Source organism: Palaemon carinicauda, chromosome 4 (assembly GCF_036898095.1).
Source record: "Palaemon carinicauda isolate YSFRI2023 chromosome 4, ASM3689809v2, whole genome shotgun sequence".
Classification (NCBI taxonomy): domain Eukaryota; kingdom Metazoa; phylum Arthropoda; class Malacostraca; order Decapoda; family Palaemonidae; genus Palaemon; species Palaemon carinicauda.
In genome coordinates this window covers 169533897-169552409 of record NC_090728.1, presented here as the reverse complement: position 1 = coordinate 169552409, position 18513 = coordinate 169533897, and the positions used below count along the sequence as shown (strand labels likewise).

Here is an 18513-nt window from a genome sequence, read left to right as displayed (position 1 = left end):
ATTTATTCCACTCTACAGATTAGCCCCCTGTGGCCCGCGGGGGCATAAAAACAATTAGAATAGCGCCAACGTTATCCCTGCGTGTCGTAAGAGGCGACTAATAGGGACGGGACGAGGGGGCTGGGAACTCCCTCTCCTGTATAAAAATCCTGTGAGACATCATCAAAGAGATGGAGCTGGGGGGAGAGTGACTGCTCCCCGCACTCTAGCCCTGCTGCTTCCTCCGGTGCCTTAGATGACCGCGGAGGTAGCAGCAGTAGGGGATTCAGCATTATGAAGCTTCATCTGTGGTGGATAATGTGGGAGGTTGGGCTGTGGCACCCTAGCAGTACCAGCTGAATTCAGCTGAGTCCCTGGTTAGGCTGGAGGAACGTAGAGAGTAGAGGTCCCCTTTTTGTTTTGTTTCATTGTTGATGTCGGCTACCCCCCAAAATTGGGTGAAGTGCATTTGGTATATGTACAGATTAGTCTAATTTCCCTAATATCTTAATATAAGCTAAAACATTTACACATTGCTTAAAAAAAAAGAGAAATATAACCTCTGTTTCCCCCTCTTTCAATATCATCATTGTATTTAATTTTGCACTAACATATGTTTGCCTTTTCTAGTACCTAGGCTCTAAAGTAATTGGTAATTTCCCGTTTTAAAAACTTATTCTTTTCCACGACTGTTTAGAACTAAAACTCCAGATGATGTTATTATTTTCATCACTTAATTGCAGATTGCGTGTATCTCTATTCTGAGGTTCTTGAATGTAGAAATGTTTACCTCAATGTTGTTGTTTCTCTTTATAATAATGCATAGAGTATTTTCATTTGCATAGAAAAATTATGATAATTATATTAATTCGTTGAGTTGAATACATACTGATAGAGAAATTTTTTATTATTGTGTAGCCGATGAAATTTGGTGATGATCTTGATCAAATCAGCGTGTGCGAGATACAGTAGTTATGATGCAAGATACAGCAGTTATGATGCAAAATACAGCAGTTATGATGCGAAATACAGCGGTTATGATGCAAAATACAGCAGTTATGATGCGAAATATAGCAGTTATGATGCAAGATACAACAGTTATGATGCCAAATACAGCAGTTATGATGCAAAATACAGCAGTTATAATGCAAGATACAACAGTTATGATGCAAGATACAACAGTTATGATGCCAAATACAGCAGTTATGATGCAAGATACAGCCGTTATGATGCAAAATACAACAGTTATGATGCAAAATACAACAGTTATGATGCGAGATACACCAGTTATGATGCAAGATACAGCAGTTATGAAGTCCTCAGTCACTCTTACGCTCGAGATCCATCTTTTCACTATTATTACCTACTACAGTCATCCTTGATCAGGTTGAAATCAAGAAAATCTATTTTCTCATAATACACCATTAACGACTAACATCACTTTAACACTTAACATGCTAATTTACAATGTGTTACTGAACAGTTTGTTTACCAATGATTGCATATTTAACAAAGACCTGCATATACTGTATTTATGTATATATGTATGTATACTGTATGTATACTAGCCTAAAAATGGCTTTCCCCTCCACAAAAATTACCGAATTACTCGACTCAAAACCATGAGATAAATAAACAGAGAGAGAGAGAGAGAGAGAGAGAGAGAGAGAGAGAGAGAGAGAGAGAGAGAGAGAGAGAGAGAGAGAGAGAGAACATGTGTCCAACCAGGGAACTTCCACTGGTCATTTCACTTTCACCATTTTTCTTTGTTGACTTTTCTTATTCTGCATTTCCTTCTCCTTGAAGAGTAAAAAGATACACACAATAAAAGTTATTGTAAATGCAACTAACAAAGTGTGTTCTCAGAAGTTCCAACCAACGGTCGGATAAAAAAAATCAAAATAAAGATTTTGAATTGAAACTGTATGGCTGAGTGTTATAACTTTTGGTATAGAAATATCATTAGCATAAAAGTAATTACAGAAACTAAGACGTTAGATACAGATACAGAGACATTACATAGCAAAGCTAAAATCCTGACAGAAACAACAACTTAACTTGATAACAATGTTGACATCAACAACAACATCAAATGTAGCTGTTTCATAGTCCAAAGCAGGACAAAGGCCTCAGACAGGTCCTTAGTCATGTCTGAGGTTTGGCTATTTTCATGGTCACGATGGTCACTGCAGATTGGTGATGGTGGGAAACTCTAGTCTGACAGCTCACAGCAAACCAACCTATTATGGATGGCCTTGATTACTACAGCTTTGTGACGATACACAAACCCTTTCCCCACGTTAAGGTATCCCTTTAAATGAAATGATAAAACGAATAAAGTAAAGAAATAACAAAAGAAAGTTCAATGACAGTACTCAACATATTCCAAATGCTGTCCCGGATGCAAGGCATTTAAGCGAGTCCATAAAGAGACACTGCGGATGCTTGAGGGAAAGAAGCAAAATGGTGCCTGTGTACTTCTGCACTCAAGCATGAAAACAGTGGTTACATTCCCGAGCTAACACCTTCAGCAGATACGTAACTCTGGTCGGGCCCTAATCACTATACAAGGAAGAACAGATGAGAGGGCGAATAATTCATAAGCCTGCTTGCATTTGTACGTTCATTGTAACGAAATCTATTGACTTGACTTTTATTACATCAGTATTAGTTTAGTATACTGGAGAAATTAAATGGTTTAGCAATTGATTTGCAACCGTCTGCGATTCTCAATTACATTACTCTCTTACATTTCTTTTTTGTTTAAAAAATTGAAATTGATGAATTCTACAAAATTACAAAAATGACTACAAAAATAGACACATCTTATCGGTTACAAAACCAAAATATAGTATGAGAGAGAGAGAGAGAGAGAGAGAGAGAGAGAGAGAGAGAGAGGAGAGTAGAGAGAGAGAGAGAGAGAGAGAGAGAATTTGCAAATACAGTTGAAACACTTGTTGAATGTTTAAGGCAAAACGTTATTAAGTTCAATTCTATGTGAACTGCGTTAATGTAATACTTCAGAGATAAAGCATAACTTAACCCATTACGGTTAGACATCATGCAATGCAGTCACCAGGAGACGAAGTGAGCAACTGAGAAACCATCAGTAGCCCACATCAAGATATAACTGATAACCTCCATTCTATCTCTCGCAATCTAAAAGACTAAATGTTTGCAATAAAAAAAATATATTCAAGTGTAGAATTCTCTTCACGCAAGCTGTGCACCTAAGAACACTTGGTGCTTTTTTATGTACTTCATCACTTCTATCCCAATCATAGATCCTCAAAAAATAATAATAGATTAATAACCCGTTTTTTTTTTTCCCCCCATGAGAATAAGGGGATGAAGGAGAAGGGTAAATAAAAACTAAAAAAAAAAAAAAAAAATAGAAATAGGACCACACCTAACCAATAAAAAATATGTTTGCAAATGGTAAAACAAAAGGAAATAGCTAAGCGACGATACAAAAAGATTCCTAAAAACAACACCAAGCAGTGAGAGTTGCATAAGACAAGGTTACTAAAGCACAGATAGCCTGAATGAGCGATTGGTTTCTATAAACGGGATTGAAAACAACTATGGTCATCGACGCCAATGGCAAGAGAGAAGAAAAGATCGAGAGGGAAGGACTAAAGACCTACAGCATAATGTTGCTGAAAACACATTTGATATTATGATTCCCAAAAAGAATCGCTCACCACCAGATTAGAGCTTTCCATGACAACTCATTTTTTTTGCCTCTGTTTTTCTTGTTTCCATTTCTCTTCAGTCGGCTATCGTTCCGCATCCTTGGACAAGGCTTGCATGCCAGGGCAACTAGCTGGGCTTAAGGGGTAGCCAGCACTTGGCAGGGGTGGGGCAAGAACACTAAAACCTTGTTGTGGCTTTTTCTTCACCGTATTTTTTTGGGGGAGGGGGTTATACTGTCAAAATGGGCGCTAGTGTTTACTTCCATGTGTAAACTGAAGAAAATTTAGATGACAAAAATACCATTGCATTATCAATTTAATGTGATTAGAAATAAATTTTAACGTAACAAAGTGGTGGTGACAAAGGGAAAATGTCGTAATACCGCATAAGACTCACCAAACTTCTTTTAAGAGTAATAAAAAAAAATGCTACGTCAGATAAGACTTGCATAACATTTAGTCAGAGAAGTGAAAAGTCTCTGGAAACGAAAAGTAAATCTGGAAAGAAAAATGTCTCTGAAAAAAGGCGTGTTTCTGTAGGCATTAGTCTGGAAAGAAAAACTGGAGAGAAAGGAAAACTAGGAAACATATGAACGTCTGGAAGGAGAACTACAGAGAAAGAGAACCGAAAAATTAGTTTCGAAAGATATAAGTGTACCAGGAAAAAGAAAAGTGAGTCGGAAATTCTATTTCAGAATTTTGTTGCTCTTTTTTTCCAGGAAGGGTTTGGAATGGTGATGAAGCAATTACTGGAGGACAACCTGCGGCCAAATAATTTCCTCCGTTCCTCTTCATTCAAGTCGGTGACAAAGTGACAGAATTTCAAATGAAAACTGCACGTTATTTATCTGCATTTGTAATTATATTACAAAGACACATAGACCATACAAGGGCTGAATCTTGTACTGTGAGTGAGCCGTTAAGTTGTAACTGAAAGGCGAGGTGAATGCAACTAATTTTATTTCAGCAGATAGCGAGTTTATATTCCACAGGTTCCGGACAATAATGTCACAAAATTAAAACAAAATAAGTCATGAACACAGGCTCACACAGGTTCTGTTAACGAGAGATATACAATAAATAAAAGGAAATACCGTTACAGTGTATGAGCGTGTGCGAAACACGTGCAGTACAATACAAAATGTGCGAGACCTTAATCGCAAAAATCTAGGATTAAACAGCAATAAAACGTTTTTTTTTCTTATTACCATCCGCATGTCTTTTAGTTCCAGCCAGATGACTGCACAAGAGACCTGGGAAGCGATAGATAAGATATGGCTGTACAACTATCTGTTTCTTTCAGACTATGCAAGTTAGTCAAATTCGGTCTCTATGTAACCTTCTATTCATGTGTGAACTAGCAACAAATACCGAGTTCTCCTTAGCTTGAAAAATAATATTCATAATTATCTATATATTAATACGATAGCGTGTGTTATTTATTTTGTGTCACGCTTTGAAGAAAACGGAAATAATTTCATGGTATACTCTTACAAATTCACATTAGAATTTGATTACTTAACCAAAGCACATCTTATAAAGTTTTCCCAATTTTGTCTTTAGCACCTGACTTTTTTTAAATATTAGACAAAAAATTGAGTTCTATCAATTTCCATAACCTAGATTATAAAATTAATCTCGGGCCTTTTCGTTTAAAGACTAATCCGTTCTTATTGTAAAAGATTTCTCATAATTCTAATCACCCTTTGCTTCAAATCTTCCTAGACATTACTCAATTTCCCGTCCGCCTATCATATTCAATGACCATTAATGAAGCTCAAGAACAGACTTTCGATAAGGTTGGGATCTACCTACCACAACCTTACTTTACTCATGGACAACTTTCTGTAGCCTTCTAAAGAGCAAGGTCTATGAACAATGTAAGAGTGAAAATTTGTCCTCAGAATAATTCTACTCATGGCCAGAGAAGAGGAACTACCTTCACTAGAAATATTGTATATAAAGAAGTTTTGTAAATTGTTTCATGTATTGCCCATTTTTTAAAATAAATATACAAATCAAATCTTATTACATTTTATTAAAATCGTATAGGTTAGGAACAAGATAATTAGTATTGAAAATATCATTTCGTGTAATTTACACGGGTTCCGCTAGTCATTATTAAAACAATACAATAATAAGTTTCATTGTAAATGCATTCCTGAAGTATATTGATAGATTGAAACAATCAGAGCGTCTCACTTTCTGTAATAACTATAGGTCACAATCTCCCCTATATAATAAAGAGCAACTGTCTAGAAAGGTGGAGGGGTGGGAAGGGTTTAATCTGTGTACATATATCTATCGAAATATTTAGCCCTCATTACTGACGGATTGCGTACACTAGCACTTAATGACAGGAAATCTAGGTTGACTAGAAACTAAATAAATTTATTGAACTGATATAAAAAAAAAATTCTGTAAATAGCTTGCATAGCAAAACCACAACATTGGTAAGATTGAATAATGTGAATCAATTTTAATCAAGAAGGAGAAGGTTTCTATAGCAACCAAACAAATAATCTTCCCATTTTCCAAAGCAATTTATAAGAGGGGAGGAGTAGGAGTAGGAGAGAAATTGTAGGAGGGAGAAGACGACCGGTCATCTATCGGTGGTAGGTAACATGCCAAGCAGAATCACGGCTTGGTTTACCCTTGTCGATGCTGTTATTACCTCTGACACGGCATTATTAAAAAACGACCTCGTTACTAACTGATTACCATACAGAGATCGGACAGGGGACGAGGGCCAAGGAAAGGAGTAGACATCCTCTAATATTCTCCATTATGAAGGCCTGACTGCGGTCACCCAAAAATACAAATAAGGCGAACATAATTCATTATGGAAAGACATGTAAATGGAAGGGAAGGGGACAAGGAGAGACTGGGATAAGGTAGGAGGGAGGAGAAAGAAATGGAGAGGAAATTGGATGAGGACAAGAGGGGTGAACGAAATGTGAGAAGTCAAGAATATTACTCCACAAAATGACCCCCGTGCCTTGTGACGCCACCAACAACAAAAGAAAGAGAAATCATGCCAGTCTTGTAATGACTGTCTGCAATGTGATTCATTTTCGGTCCTCGTCATTTTCGTGAAAGGTGGAAGGGCAAAGATCAAAGAGGAGGATTTGCGTAGGATAATCTGACCCTACGACTAAAACCCTCCAGAACATTATCTTGAGATTATCTTTTCACATCTTCTATTCTTCTTCTCTAAGCTTCCGTGCACTTCAGTCAAAGGGTCACGTGCAATTACTGCGACAAAAAGAGAGTCTGAAAATGACTTCCATAATCGTCAACTGAACGAACCATCAGGCTTCCATTAGTTTTTCTTTTTCTCCTTTTTTCTGTTGCCTCAATGACTCCTGCTTGACCCATGAGCAAACTTTCTCCTTTCCAGTGCATCTTTTGTAATACTGCAAGGGACCAGAACCCCATTAATAGAGCTAAAATTGAAGCTTTACGGCCCTTATCATCTTAATTTCTTGTTGATTTAATAAATTATGATGAGTAAAGTTAAGCCTCTCTCAAAATTTCCGTTCTTTTATCTTTTGTATCATTCAACTATACGGGTGTCTAGTGTTCAGAATGAACTGTAATCAGGGCTGACTACACTTTCGTTTGCTCTCTCTCTCTCTCTCTCTCTCTCTCTCTCTCTCTATGTAAAATTAAAGCATTTTTACTGTACATCACGATCAATGGTTCTTGTATATTATTCATTCCTTTGTAAGGTCTAAATAATACAATGACAAACTTTTAATTAATAAAAAAAAACTCTGTAATGCAGTGGGATATATATATATATATATATATGTGTGTATATATATATATATATATATATAATAAATATATGTGTGTGTATGTATGTCTGTCCGTCTAGATACACAATATACTTATCAACTCAAATCTTATGAAAAGATAAACAGATTTCAAAACCTTTACTAACGTATTTCGTATTTTGAAAGTAAGATACCAGCGACCTCCCAAAGTTACCCACAGCCGTTCAATTTATCATATCTCTTTATAAGATGACGCCAAAACACTTCTGGAATTTCCTCGGCTTTTGTTTACACATCAATTGAGACGGCTGATCTTCCTTTCGAGGTTTTTGTTAAGTGGCAACGTCAAAATAAACGAGATAATAACACTTGGGAGATCAGAGAGGAATCTGACACTCTGAGCTCACAGAGAGAGAGAGAGAGAGAGAGAGAGAGAGAGAGAGAGAATTGGTAAATATCATATATTAAAATACACCCACACATTATTTAAGGAAAAACAAACAGAACAAAATATGACCTGGATTAAAAACATGCCTTTTGACTGCTGCACATAACCACAGAGAAATAAGGGACGATGTCTCTTATACAATAAAAAGGGATGTAATTTCATCTTATTCATGCACTTGTTCCACGTACTTCATGCAATACAGTCACGTCTTGGGATCGTCAACATGAGTTTTTACCTTGTTCGTTTGCCCACCATGCGAATTTACTTTTTAATATATTTGTCTGGCATATTTCATGAGTTTATTTCTTTATATAAGTATCTTTAAAAGACTCATGAATGAACCTCTTTATGAAACGAAGATTTGAATGTAATTAGAGTATGTCAAACTCTTGTTTTGCATGCAGTTGTACCTCTTCTTACATATATATTTAGATGTTCCATTGAAACAATATTTTTTTAATTTATGTAATATTGACATATCAGTTATTTCAAATTCTTGTATTGCATGCAGTTGTACCTATACTGATCTATGAAGATATTAACTTTTATAAATTAAGAATTTAAATTCATACATATTTACATGTTCCATAAATATAACGGTTTTTAAATATCTGCAATGTTGATATATCAGTTTATATTTTCTATCAGTATGAAAACTCTTGTTTGCTTTCACACCACGGCATTTATATTGTGGATTTCGGACCCGAGGTAATGCTACAGTCACGAGAGAGAGAGAGAGAGAGAGAGAGAGAGAGAGAGAGAGAATGAAAAATGAGCCATTAACTTCAATCATTTATGGAGACTTTCTGAGGGTTTCCTAGACGTGGGATCACAAGTGTTCAGCCATCATCCGGCCAACCTTCACCAAACAGTCACGACTTCGTAATAGGTCTCGATGGGGGTCAAATTCTTAATGATTAGGAGAGGTCAATTAACTCTCTTTCTAATATCATACTTAGCAAGGTAAAAGGGATAATTGACCACACTTCATCACTCAGGAATGTGACCTTTAACATAGCTTGGTCAATGATTTCATAATAAGCCTCGATGGGGGTCAAAATGCTAAAATTCCTTTTTTTCTATATTTTCATAAAAAGGTGAAAAATTAGTCACACTTAATCACTTGGGAAGGTGACCTTAATCGCCATTAGCACCAGATGAGACTAAAATAAAAAAACGGTTTAATAGATATAGTGAATTCCTCCCTTGCCATTTTACCTTAAGCCTTCCTTGAATAATCCCAATAAAATTAATTGTGTGCATAATAGCAAGAGTTATATTATCCTTTAAAACGTCCAGCTGACCTGCTATGAATAAATGCCTACGGTTTCGGATACACCAGGAATATAGCCGCAACTAATTTTGTACAATTATTCTCGTAAGATATTTTCTCTACACCAAGATCCTTTTTTATTTATGAAGAAATGTTGGGAAATTATTGTAAATAACCCTAAAATGATTTATAGAAATTTCACACGAAGTTGATCCACTTCAGTAAAAAAAAAAAAAAAAAAAAAAAAAAAAAAAAAAAAAAAAAAAAACAACATCCACCTTTCTGTATAACAAAGTCTGATTCACCGATTATAGACCGTAGGTGGTTTCACAAAGGCCTAGTTAAAATAAACTTGGTCAGGTTCTTAATCAAAGAATACCACTTAACTTTCCAACAAGTATTTAGCCTACTCGAGAATAATGTTTATAGAGAAGGGTGGCGGAATAGAACAACTCATAAAATTATAAAGGTACAGTGAAAATAAAGACATTTTATTGAAAAAAAAAAAGATTAGAAGCCATTTGTTGTCTATCAAAAACCAATTTACTTATGGTATTTGTAATGTGATGTTCGAAAATAATCGGTTTGATGACTTTTATTTAATAGTAAATCTATAAAAAAAAATGGCTCATGGTGTTCAATCAGAGCATAACAACTTCCCCTGTCCTAGTAATCTTCGTTCAATCCTCTCCTAATCTAGATAAGGGCAGAGATTTGCCATTGGCTTTGGCTTTTTTTTTTTTTTTTTTTTTTTTTTTTAGTAAAATAAACTGAATAACAAAAATAAGTTTGGGCGAACAGTAATGAAGACAGTATGGGATAAAATATTGCTAAGAGGTAATTCAAAGTATGAAAGAAATTAAATAAAACTCCTTCATTAATGAAATTTAATAAGTACAAAAGCATGCATCGCAGACTCAGGAGAATAACACTTAACCCCTTGAACCTACAGCTGAATCTATAATACAACTCACAGGGTAATCAAAGCAGTCCTTGTCCTCGATGCATAACATAAAATTTAACTCGACTGCATAAAATTATTGTTCGAAATAAATTTCTTGGAGGAATATCTGAACGATCGAAACACTTAATCAAGATAGAATTGAAGGTTACCTCTCCAATTAACGATCAAGAACACCTGGATGCCACCGCACGCCACCCGCTTCTACTAATTGCACGTTTCTTTGCACACACGATGCATATGCATGCTGGAACACCGGATGATTTAGACAAGCATGAGACCGAAGATCAGAGCAAGCAATTCTTCCTTACAAAATAGGAACGCGATCACTGAAACAATCAAAACTTTTTTGTTTGTTTGATATTATTGCTCATTTGCAAGTGGTATTTTTTTTTTTTTTTTTTTTTTTTTTTTTTGCAATATCCTTGGATGCGTATCTATCATTCTGCCTTTTCATTTACTATTCACGCTTATGTTTTCAATGTACGTTTGAAAGGTTTCTGTTGCAAATCTGCAAACGTTTCTACAACTGAGGTAAAAACTATGGTTCCACAAGGTCATAAGCGTGATTTTTATTGGGTGGTTTGATATCTCTACCAAAGCAGCCCGTAATTGTGTAATTGTTTTATTCTTTCCCACATGTAGTTGTCGGTTGCCTAATACGTCCAATGTCTTTGATTCAAACGCTTCTTCTTCCACCAAAGAAATGATCTTCCTAATCGGGTAGTTGAATCAGTAGAACTTCAAAAGTTCAAAGTTGGAGCAAATGCTTTTTTGTTGACCAGGCGGACATGAGTCTTTTTATAGTTTATTTATGACATATTTGTTTTTGATGTTGTTAATAGTTTATATGTGACATGTCTGTTTTGACGTTATTACTTTTTTTAGAATGATTTATTGTTAATTTGTTCTCTTCATTTATTTATTTCCTTATTTCCTTTCCTCATTAGGCTATTTTTCCCTGTTGGAGCCCCTGGGCTTATAGCATCTTGCTTTTCCAACTAGGGTTGTAGCTTGGATAGTAATGATGATAATAATAATAATAATAATAATAATAATAATGATAATATCATCCTTCACCTTATCTCTCCATCTAATTCTCTGCTTCCCTCTCGAACTTCTCCCCCTAAAAGGCATGTCCCAATTGTGCTAATTGGAGTAAGGGGTAATAAGAGAGTCGGAGGTTAGTTTCTGGTGGTCAAATACTGTTCCTCCAACGCCATTTTTACCATATCAATAATTCACAACACTAAACCAATTACAAATCAGATCATCATTGATATACTGACTTTAACGAATACAAAAGAAATGCGATTTGTCTGCCAAGAATAGCAATCATGCCACCAACATCACCTCGACCTTTTGGAAACTTAGCTATGAATATATATTTATGTTGCAGAAATTTCTCATCGTATTCGATTTCCCCATTAAAATAATTGGAACTAACCTTTCATTTACTACACAATAATATTGAAAATAATGAATTAGAACCAAATAACAACAACACCAACAATAATAATAATAATAATAATAATAATAATAATAATAATAACAACAATAATAATAATAATAATAATAATAATAATAATAATAATAATAATAAAGAATTATATATTTCAACTGGAAAGTTCAATAAAGTTCAATCGAAATAATAACCAAGGAAAGGAAGATTCTTTTTTTTTTCTTTTTTCTTTTTAAGAAAAGCTGATACCACCCAAAGGGTTATTTAATGAACCACAGTAAGTTTTAGAATTAAAAGGAAGTACACGAACATGAATAAAACACAATACACGTGCAAATGCACAATCAAAGGCATGAACAGTAACCGGAGATTGCAAGTCTTATAATATGAAAATTTTACTAATCTCTCCTAGTGTAAGAAAATAATAGTAACCTTCATATGTCTTCTTTTTTAATTGACAACATGGAACAAATGTTTTGAAAACCTTTAATTAGTAATTTCGGGCTAGATCTTTAAAAACAATATAACACATGAGAGAGAGAGAGAGAGAGAGAGAGAGAGAGAGAGAGAGAGAGAGAGAGAGAGAGAGAGAGAGAGAGAGAGAGAGAGAGAGAATCACATTGGTTGACCTTTCTCCGATAAATAACGTTAAGACCGAATCTGTCCTTGGTTGATGAGAGACTAACTACACATTTTTATAAAGCCGCCAGTTTTAATTCGCATTGAAAAATAAAAGTATGAAATTGCAGACAGCACTTCAGGTTACGGAACTTTTTTCGAACTTGGACTACCCCAATTATGTTTACAGATGAGAGAGAGAGAGAGAGAGAGAGAGAGAGAGAGAGAGAGAGAGAGAGAGAGAGAGAGAGAGAGAGAGAGAATTCGATTCTAACTACGCTTTAAACAAACTGTATCCGATAAAAGACGAAAACAGCAATATAACGAACACGTATACATAAGAATGATGTATTCCAAAAAGTGCTTAACGCACCCAGAATTCTCTATACATTAACATGGCCAGCAGAAGCCAGAGGCGGCCGCTCCTTTTCCAAATAACATAACTTTTAAGACTTTACAATGTAATTGTTTTCAGAGACTCACAGCTAACAACGACCGTGGGCTGTAATAATCACCTTCCGGCCAATCACAGACAGTATTCGGATTCTGAAACCAGTGAAGAGCTTTTTTTAAAGGAGACTCATGAATGGCAAAGGCAAGTATCAGTGACAATGCCCTACCTAGCAGGATAATGCCCTAGAGACTGGTCATATATACACATGATCAGCACCCAAACCCCACTCTTCACCCAAGTTAGGACCAGGGAGAGCCAGGCAATGGCAAGTAGACATATAGGCTCCTCAAACCCCCGTTTCTCAGCTCACAAGGATGGTGAGGTTGCAGAAACTACAAGAAACTAACGAGTCTGAGCGAGACTAGAACCCCAGTCAGGCAGATCGCCAGGCAGGGACGTTTCCAATAGGTTACCGCAACGTATATCTTCAACGAAATACTTTCTTGTATTCAAGTCAGATCTAACGAAGGGCGATCATACAACCGGCTACTCTAGGAAAAGTAATTTCTTAGCATACTTTTCCTAAGGTTCCGAAGTATCGATTTCCAATTTTCATTAAATGTTAGATACCCTGTGCACCTGTGTACACACCCACAGAGAGAGAGAGAGAGAGAGAGAGAGAGAGAGAGAGAGAGAGAGAGAGAGAGAGAGAGAGAGAGAGAGAGAGCATACATGTATAACCAAAACAATCATCACCTTGAAACCAGCCATAACAAGCGCTCTCTCTCTCTCTCTCTCTCTCTCTCTCTCTCTCTCTCTCTCTCTCTCTCTCTCTCGATCATCCCTTTCTTCTTCCCTGTCAACACTGTTGTCTTAATAATCCACATTCAATAACCCCTTTGCAATCAAACAACGCTATCAATTCAAGCAATTGAGCCTCTCGTTCTGATGAAATGAAAAAAAAAAAAAAACATACGTGTTAGCACATAAATCGTGACATCTAATCTTATCAGATTATCAGCACATCTCCTGCTCCATAAAGGGGGAGGGGTAGAGGAAAGGGGAAGTTCATTAATTAATGTTTTATTGCTTCTTAGATATGAGTAAGCGTCTGTCCTTCTTTTAAATGTATGATTTTCACTTAGGGAAAAGAACTTTCTTAAAGAGGGTGATGGTATATTTCACCACCAATATCTTTCCATTTAATATTTTATGCATTCTATTTTATGCTTTCAAACTGCTTGAAAAAGAATATTATCAAATAGAATATCAATCAGCTATGTATTAAATCTCATGAGAGGTATTCCTTCACATATCAGTTACAGGTGAAAGAAATACAAACACCAGTAAAAAGGATAAAACAAGAGAAAGAAAAGAAAGAGTACACCTAAAAGCCAAACATGAGAACCCAACAAGCCCAGCCACTTGAGCTAAACGCCGGAACGAATACCATAACGTGGACAAGCAAAGAGGAATGAGTGCGTGCACAAGAGATGTAACATTCACACTGCCTGATAATCCGATGTAGTTTAACGGATTAACATTCCAGATACAAACTCTGAGGTCTCAAGGACCATGGTCGAAGCTTATACGTTTATGACTTGAGCGTGCGAGCATGCGCATGGCCGTGTGACTTCTCGATCATGAGGGGTCATGGAAGGGGAAACGTGTGGAGAATTAAATGAGAAATGAAATTTTCGTATTTATGCATGTACGCAACAATTTGCCAATTAACGAATTATGTGGATTGTAATTCATATACAAGAGCCTGCGACAAAATTTTAATGTTCGATGAATGGAATTGCAATAAAAAAAAACAATTCGTCAGAATTAAATAAAGTATTGAATCCAACAAATATGCAGATTCTCAACTTCGTTTAGAAAGAAATGGTTTAGTAGAAGAGTTATTGATCATTTATGAAGAACAAAACTGCTGTACAATAACTTCCATGAAACACAGTAGATGAGTTAATGAAAGAGTTTCACTGCAATATATATCAAATACATTTATGTTAGGTTTACAAATACCCCATACAATTTCATATCAAATAGACGAGGAGAGAGAGAGAGAGAGAGAGAGAGAGAGAGAGAGAGAGAGAGAGAGAGAGAGAGAGAGAGAGAGAGAGAGAGAGGAGTTTTTGGGTGCATACGAGGAAAGTAAACAAACACACGCATTCACAGCTCCAGCTCACGATGCATGAGATCCCACCATTTGGTATCTTGAAAACTTGCAACCGTTCTCTGAAAAATAATCGCCCTATACCTGACTCCTGTAATCTTCATGTGATGGAGACATTAGTTTGATGTAATATCCGATGATACCGATGTTATCGCATGCCAGACTAACAAAAAAAGGGGAATTGGAGAGGTGGGGAGGTGTGGAAATTAAGGCTGAGGGACATGGCTAGAGAGGGTTTGAGATTGGGAAGTGAGGCTACACCGAGGGTGGGGGTTATATACAGGGTGGGTCAAGGGTAAGGGAGGGGATGGTCCAACTGGTATAAGAAGGTGAGTATCCTCAGGAGAATAACAGATACTGTGTTTGCATCCGCCCAATTAGATATGCTGTCCTTGCCTATCCTATAAAATCTATCCTACCCTTTGGAATGCCTCCCAGAAATTTCACTCGAAAACGACTCTTCGGGTACCCGCCTTTTTCTCGCTGGCAACACGGTCGTCAATATCCGAATCCGCCTGATAATGGTTCGCAAAAGGCATTAAATCATACGTCCCTCTGAGTAATGGGTATTTGCCGACAATCAAAGCCTTGGAGGCATGACCCGATAGATGAACCACTTGGGGAGATCAATTTGCAAGTGACTTTTACACCAAAAGGTCGAGGTTGGAGACATTTTCTTTCAAAATTCTAATGTAGCTTTAAATTCACAAAACAATTATGGAGCAATAATTTATTATGAAATTGAAAGTCCGAGGGAGGGTTGACGTAAATTAGAAACCACTTAGATTATTCTGACTGCCAATAAAAGACTCGATAGGCCTTATCTAAAGATATGCAAAGGATGGATTAATATTACACTTAAGAGGAAGTTAACAAGAGGAAGAAATGCTGTTTACATTCATGAGAGTAAATATTGATTGTAGACAAATTTAATAGTAATTTCCTGGTGTTTCTATAACAATAATTCAAGTGAAAAAAAAACAAAAAACATTTTAGTAAAGTATAGTAAATTAAGTGCTCATGGTACCATAAAACTAGAATAAATTCATGACGATTGCATCGAATGAGTAGTAGTATAAATTCAGTATGTACAATATCATATTTCAACTAGCATAACCCGAGCCGTCAAAAAATTACTTACTATTTAGATACACACGCACACACACATACACAGATTCAACCCTTCCCACCCCTCCTTTTCTAACTACAACCCGCTGGTTCGGCAATTTGTGAGTGTGTGGTTTCCGAGTGAACCTCTCAGGTAATCCCCCTCACAGAGTATGACTACTTCCTCTCCTCCTTGACCGTAATAAGAAAGAAATATATATATATATATATATATATATATATATATATATATATATATATATATATATATATATATATATATATATACATACATATATATATATATATATATATATATATATATATATATATATATATATATAGTCAGACACTTGCTCTTCATTACATAAGGGAGATACCATCGTCTACTTGGAAGATGATGAACTGAAGAAATATTAATTCCAAACATGGAAAAGGAAGGTTAATTTATAAAATATCTTTTTCTTTTGTCTATCGACCATTAATGAATCACGATCAAACTGTAGCATATTCGTACACCTAACATAAATGTATTTTGTCTATATTGCAGTGAAAGTCGTTTATTAACTCATCTGATGTGCTTCATTGAGGTTATTGTACAGTAATTTTGTTCTTCATAAATGATAAATTTATGAAATTTATGGAATTTATCATTAGGGATACTAAAGTCTTCCTCGTCTAACCTAAATACTCGTACTAAAATAGTAAATGCTAAAGGAAATAATTATATTAATAAAAAAAAAACGAATTAATCCATCCCTGTACCTCACCACAACCACCTATTTCTCTCCCGTCAAAATTTGGACATGTAAGCCCGGTGTAAAGGATTCAAGTTACCCCCCGTTTCAAATTACCCCCCGGTAACTTGAAACCGGTTTCAGATTACCGGGGGGGTAGTTTGAAAACGGTTTCAAGTTACCCCCTCTGTTTTCAAGTTACCCCCTCATCAGAATGATAAATAATTCATGTGACATCGCAAATATGTATCATGCATTTATTGTTGGCTTCGCAGCAGTAGGAAAAGTAGTTTAATCTGGTATTTAAGACCAAAAATTGTGTATTAGTGAATTATATGACACGTTAAAAGTCACAGACTGTAATTCAAGGTTCTGTGATAAAGGCGAGGTAAAATTTTATTTTGTTTCTGTTCGTGTGATTGTTGATATTTTCGTATTTAAGACCTAAAGTGTCATATAATTCCCTAATTCACAATATTTGAAGTTACAGACTTTCATTTAAGGTTTAGTGATCACGGCGAGGTAAAACTTTATTTTATTTCAGTGTGCGCGTGATTGTCGAGATTTTATTTTTTTTTCATTTTTAATTAACTGGCCTTATCTTTCAATTAAACACAAACTATGACGCATCTAACTTTATACAAAACAATTATTAAGTAAAAAAAGATAGATATTACCCGTAAAAATATTTGAAATCAAAACCATCATAATGAACCCTGTTTTAGCATTACATGGAAAAAAATATTTACTAAATTAAATATTAAGAAAAAAAATGGGAAAATGGTAATGAAATTGTTAAATTTGGAATTGACCAAACAATCAACCGTGTCACAGATGCAGCCAACTTATAAAAAACGACTTTGTTTCAGATTTGCAAGGTAAATTGGGTCAAGGGTATTAAGCATACTGATAACATTATAAAGGAAGATATGAAAATGGTCTGAATGAACTAATTTATTGAATCTTTTGTGATAGCACTAACTTCATCTGACGAAGTCACCATAACCACGTTTGCTAATATAACCTTTGTTGTAAAGAAATTAATTTTGTCGATTAATTAAATAAATTCTAAAACAATACAATCACCTACGTAAATATACCATATTAAACATAGTTAATTAAATCCTTTGTAAAGAATCCTGTCTTTTAATAATCAATCAGAATTGAGAAATGAATTCATTTGATATCAAAATTAAGATTATTTCTGTTAGTATGATAATCGTTTTATAACAATTTTGCTATTTGTTATATTTAAGAGTTTCAACTTGTCACCACGTGGTTGCAAACAAAAAGAACGAAGGAAACAAGTTAGGGAGAGTATCAAATTAAAGGATTATATTCTTAGACCGTTCAAATCCGGGTGAATGACTTATTAGTTGACCCTTTTCTCCTATTCTTGGCTCGCCCATAGATTAAAGCGGCTAAGCCAGGTGTGCTTTGAAAATGACCAAAGAGAACTGGCAATGCCGCTGTTGGGCTCCGAGTTTGCTCTTAAAATGGTTTGACCATACCCATAGTTGCAATATAACAATAGAACTCCTTGTGTCCATATATCTCTTTGTTTATTCATTTATTCTGTCAGTGATAATGCATAGTAACTTCGTAGTATTTGGAGGCTATGCACGTAAAAAATAAAAGCTCAAATATAAATTACCAACATGCATGTCGTCGTGCAGACAGAATTAACGTTGTGTAAGCTACTGTTAGCTCGATTCATTTTAAACCAGAGGACATTAAAGATGGTATGAAGTCTCGATTACTAGGTATTGCTGTTTTGTCATTTGATGAAATGAGTAATAAGAAAGAATGGAGCTATGACAAAGGGGCAGAAGTCTTATATCAACCGCATGGAAATGTACAGGTGACCATGTGGCGAGGTCT

At 35.5% G+C, this 18513-nt stretch overlaps 1 protein-coding gene across 1 annotated transcript; it reads left to right on the top strand.

Moving 5' to 3' along the window:
* The first annotated feature begins 913 nt into the window (after positions 1–913).
* LOC137639748 (pesticidal crystal protein Cry27Aa-like) lies at positions 914–1396 on the top strand. The gene has a single exon (XM_068371993.1). It carries the CDS (start codon positions 914–916, stop codon positions 1394–1396), a length of 483 nt encoding a protein of 160 aa, XP_068228094.1.
* The last annotated feature ends 17117 nt before the right edge of the window (positions 1397–18513 follow it).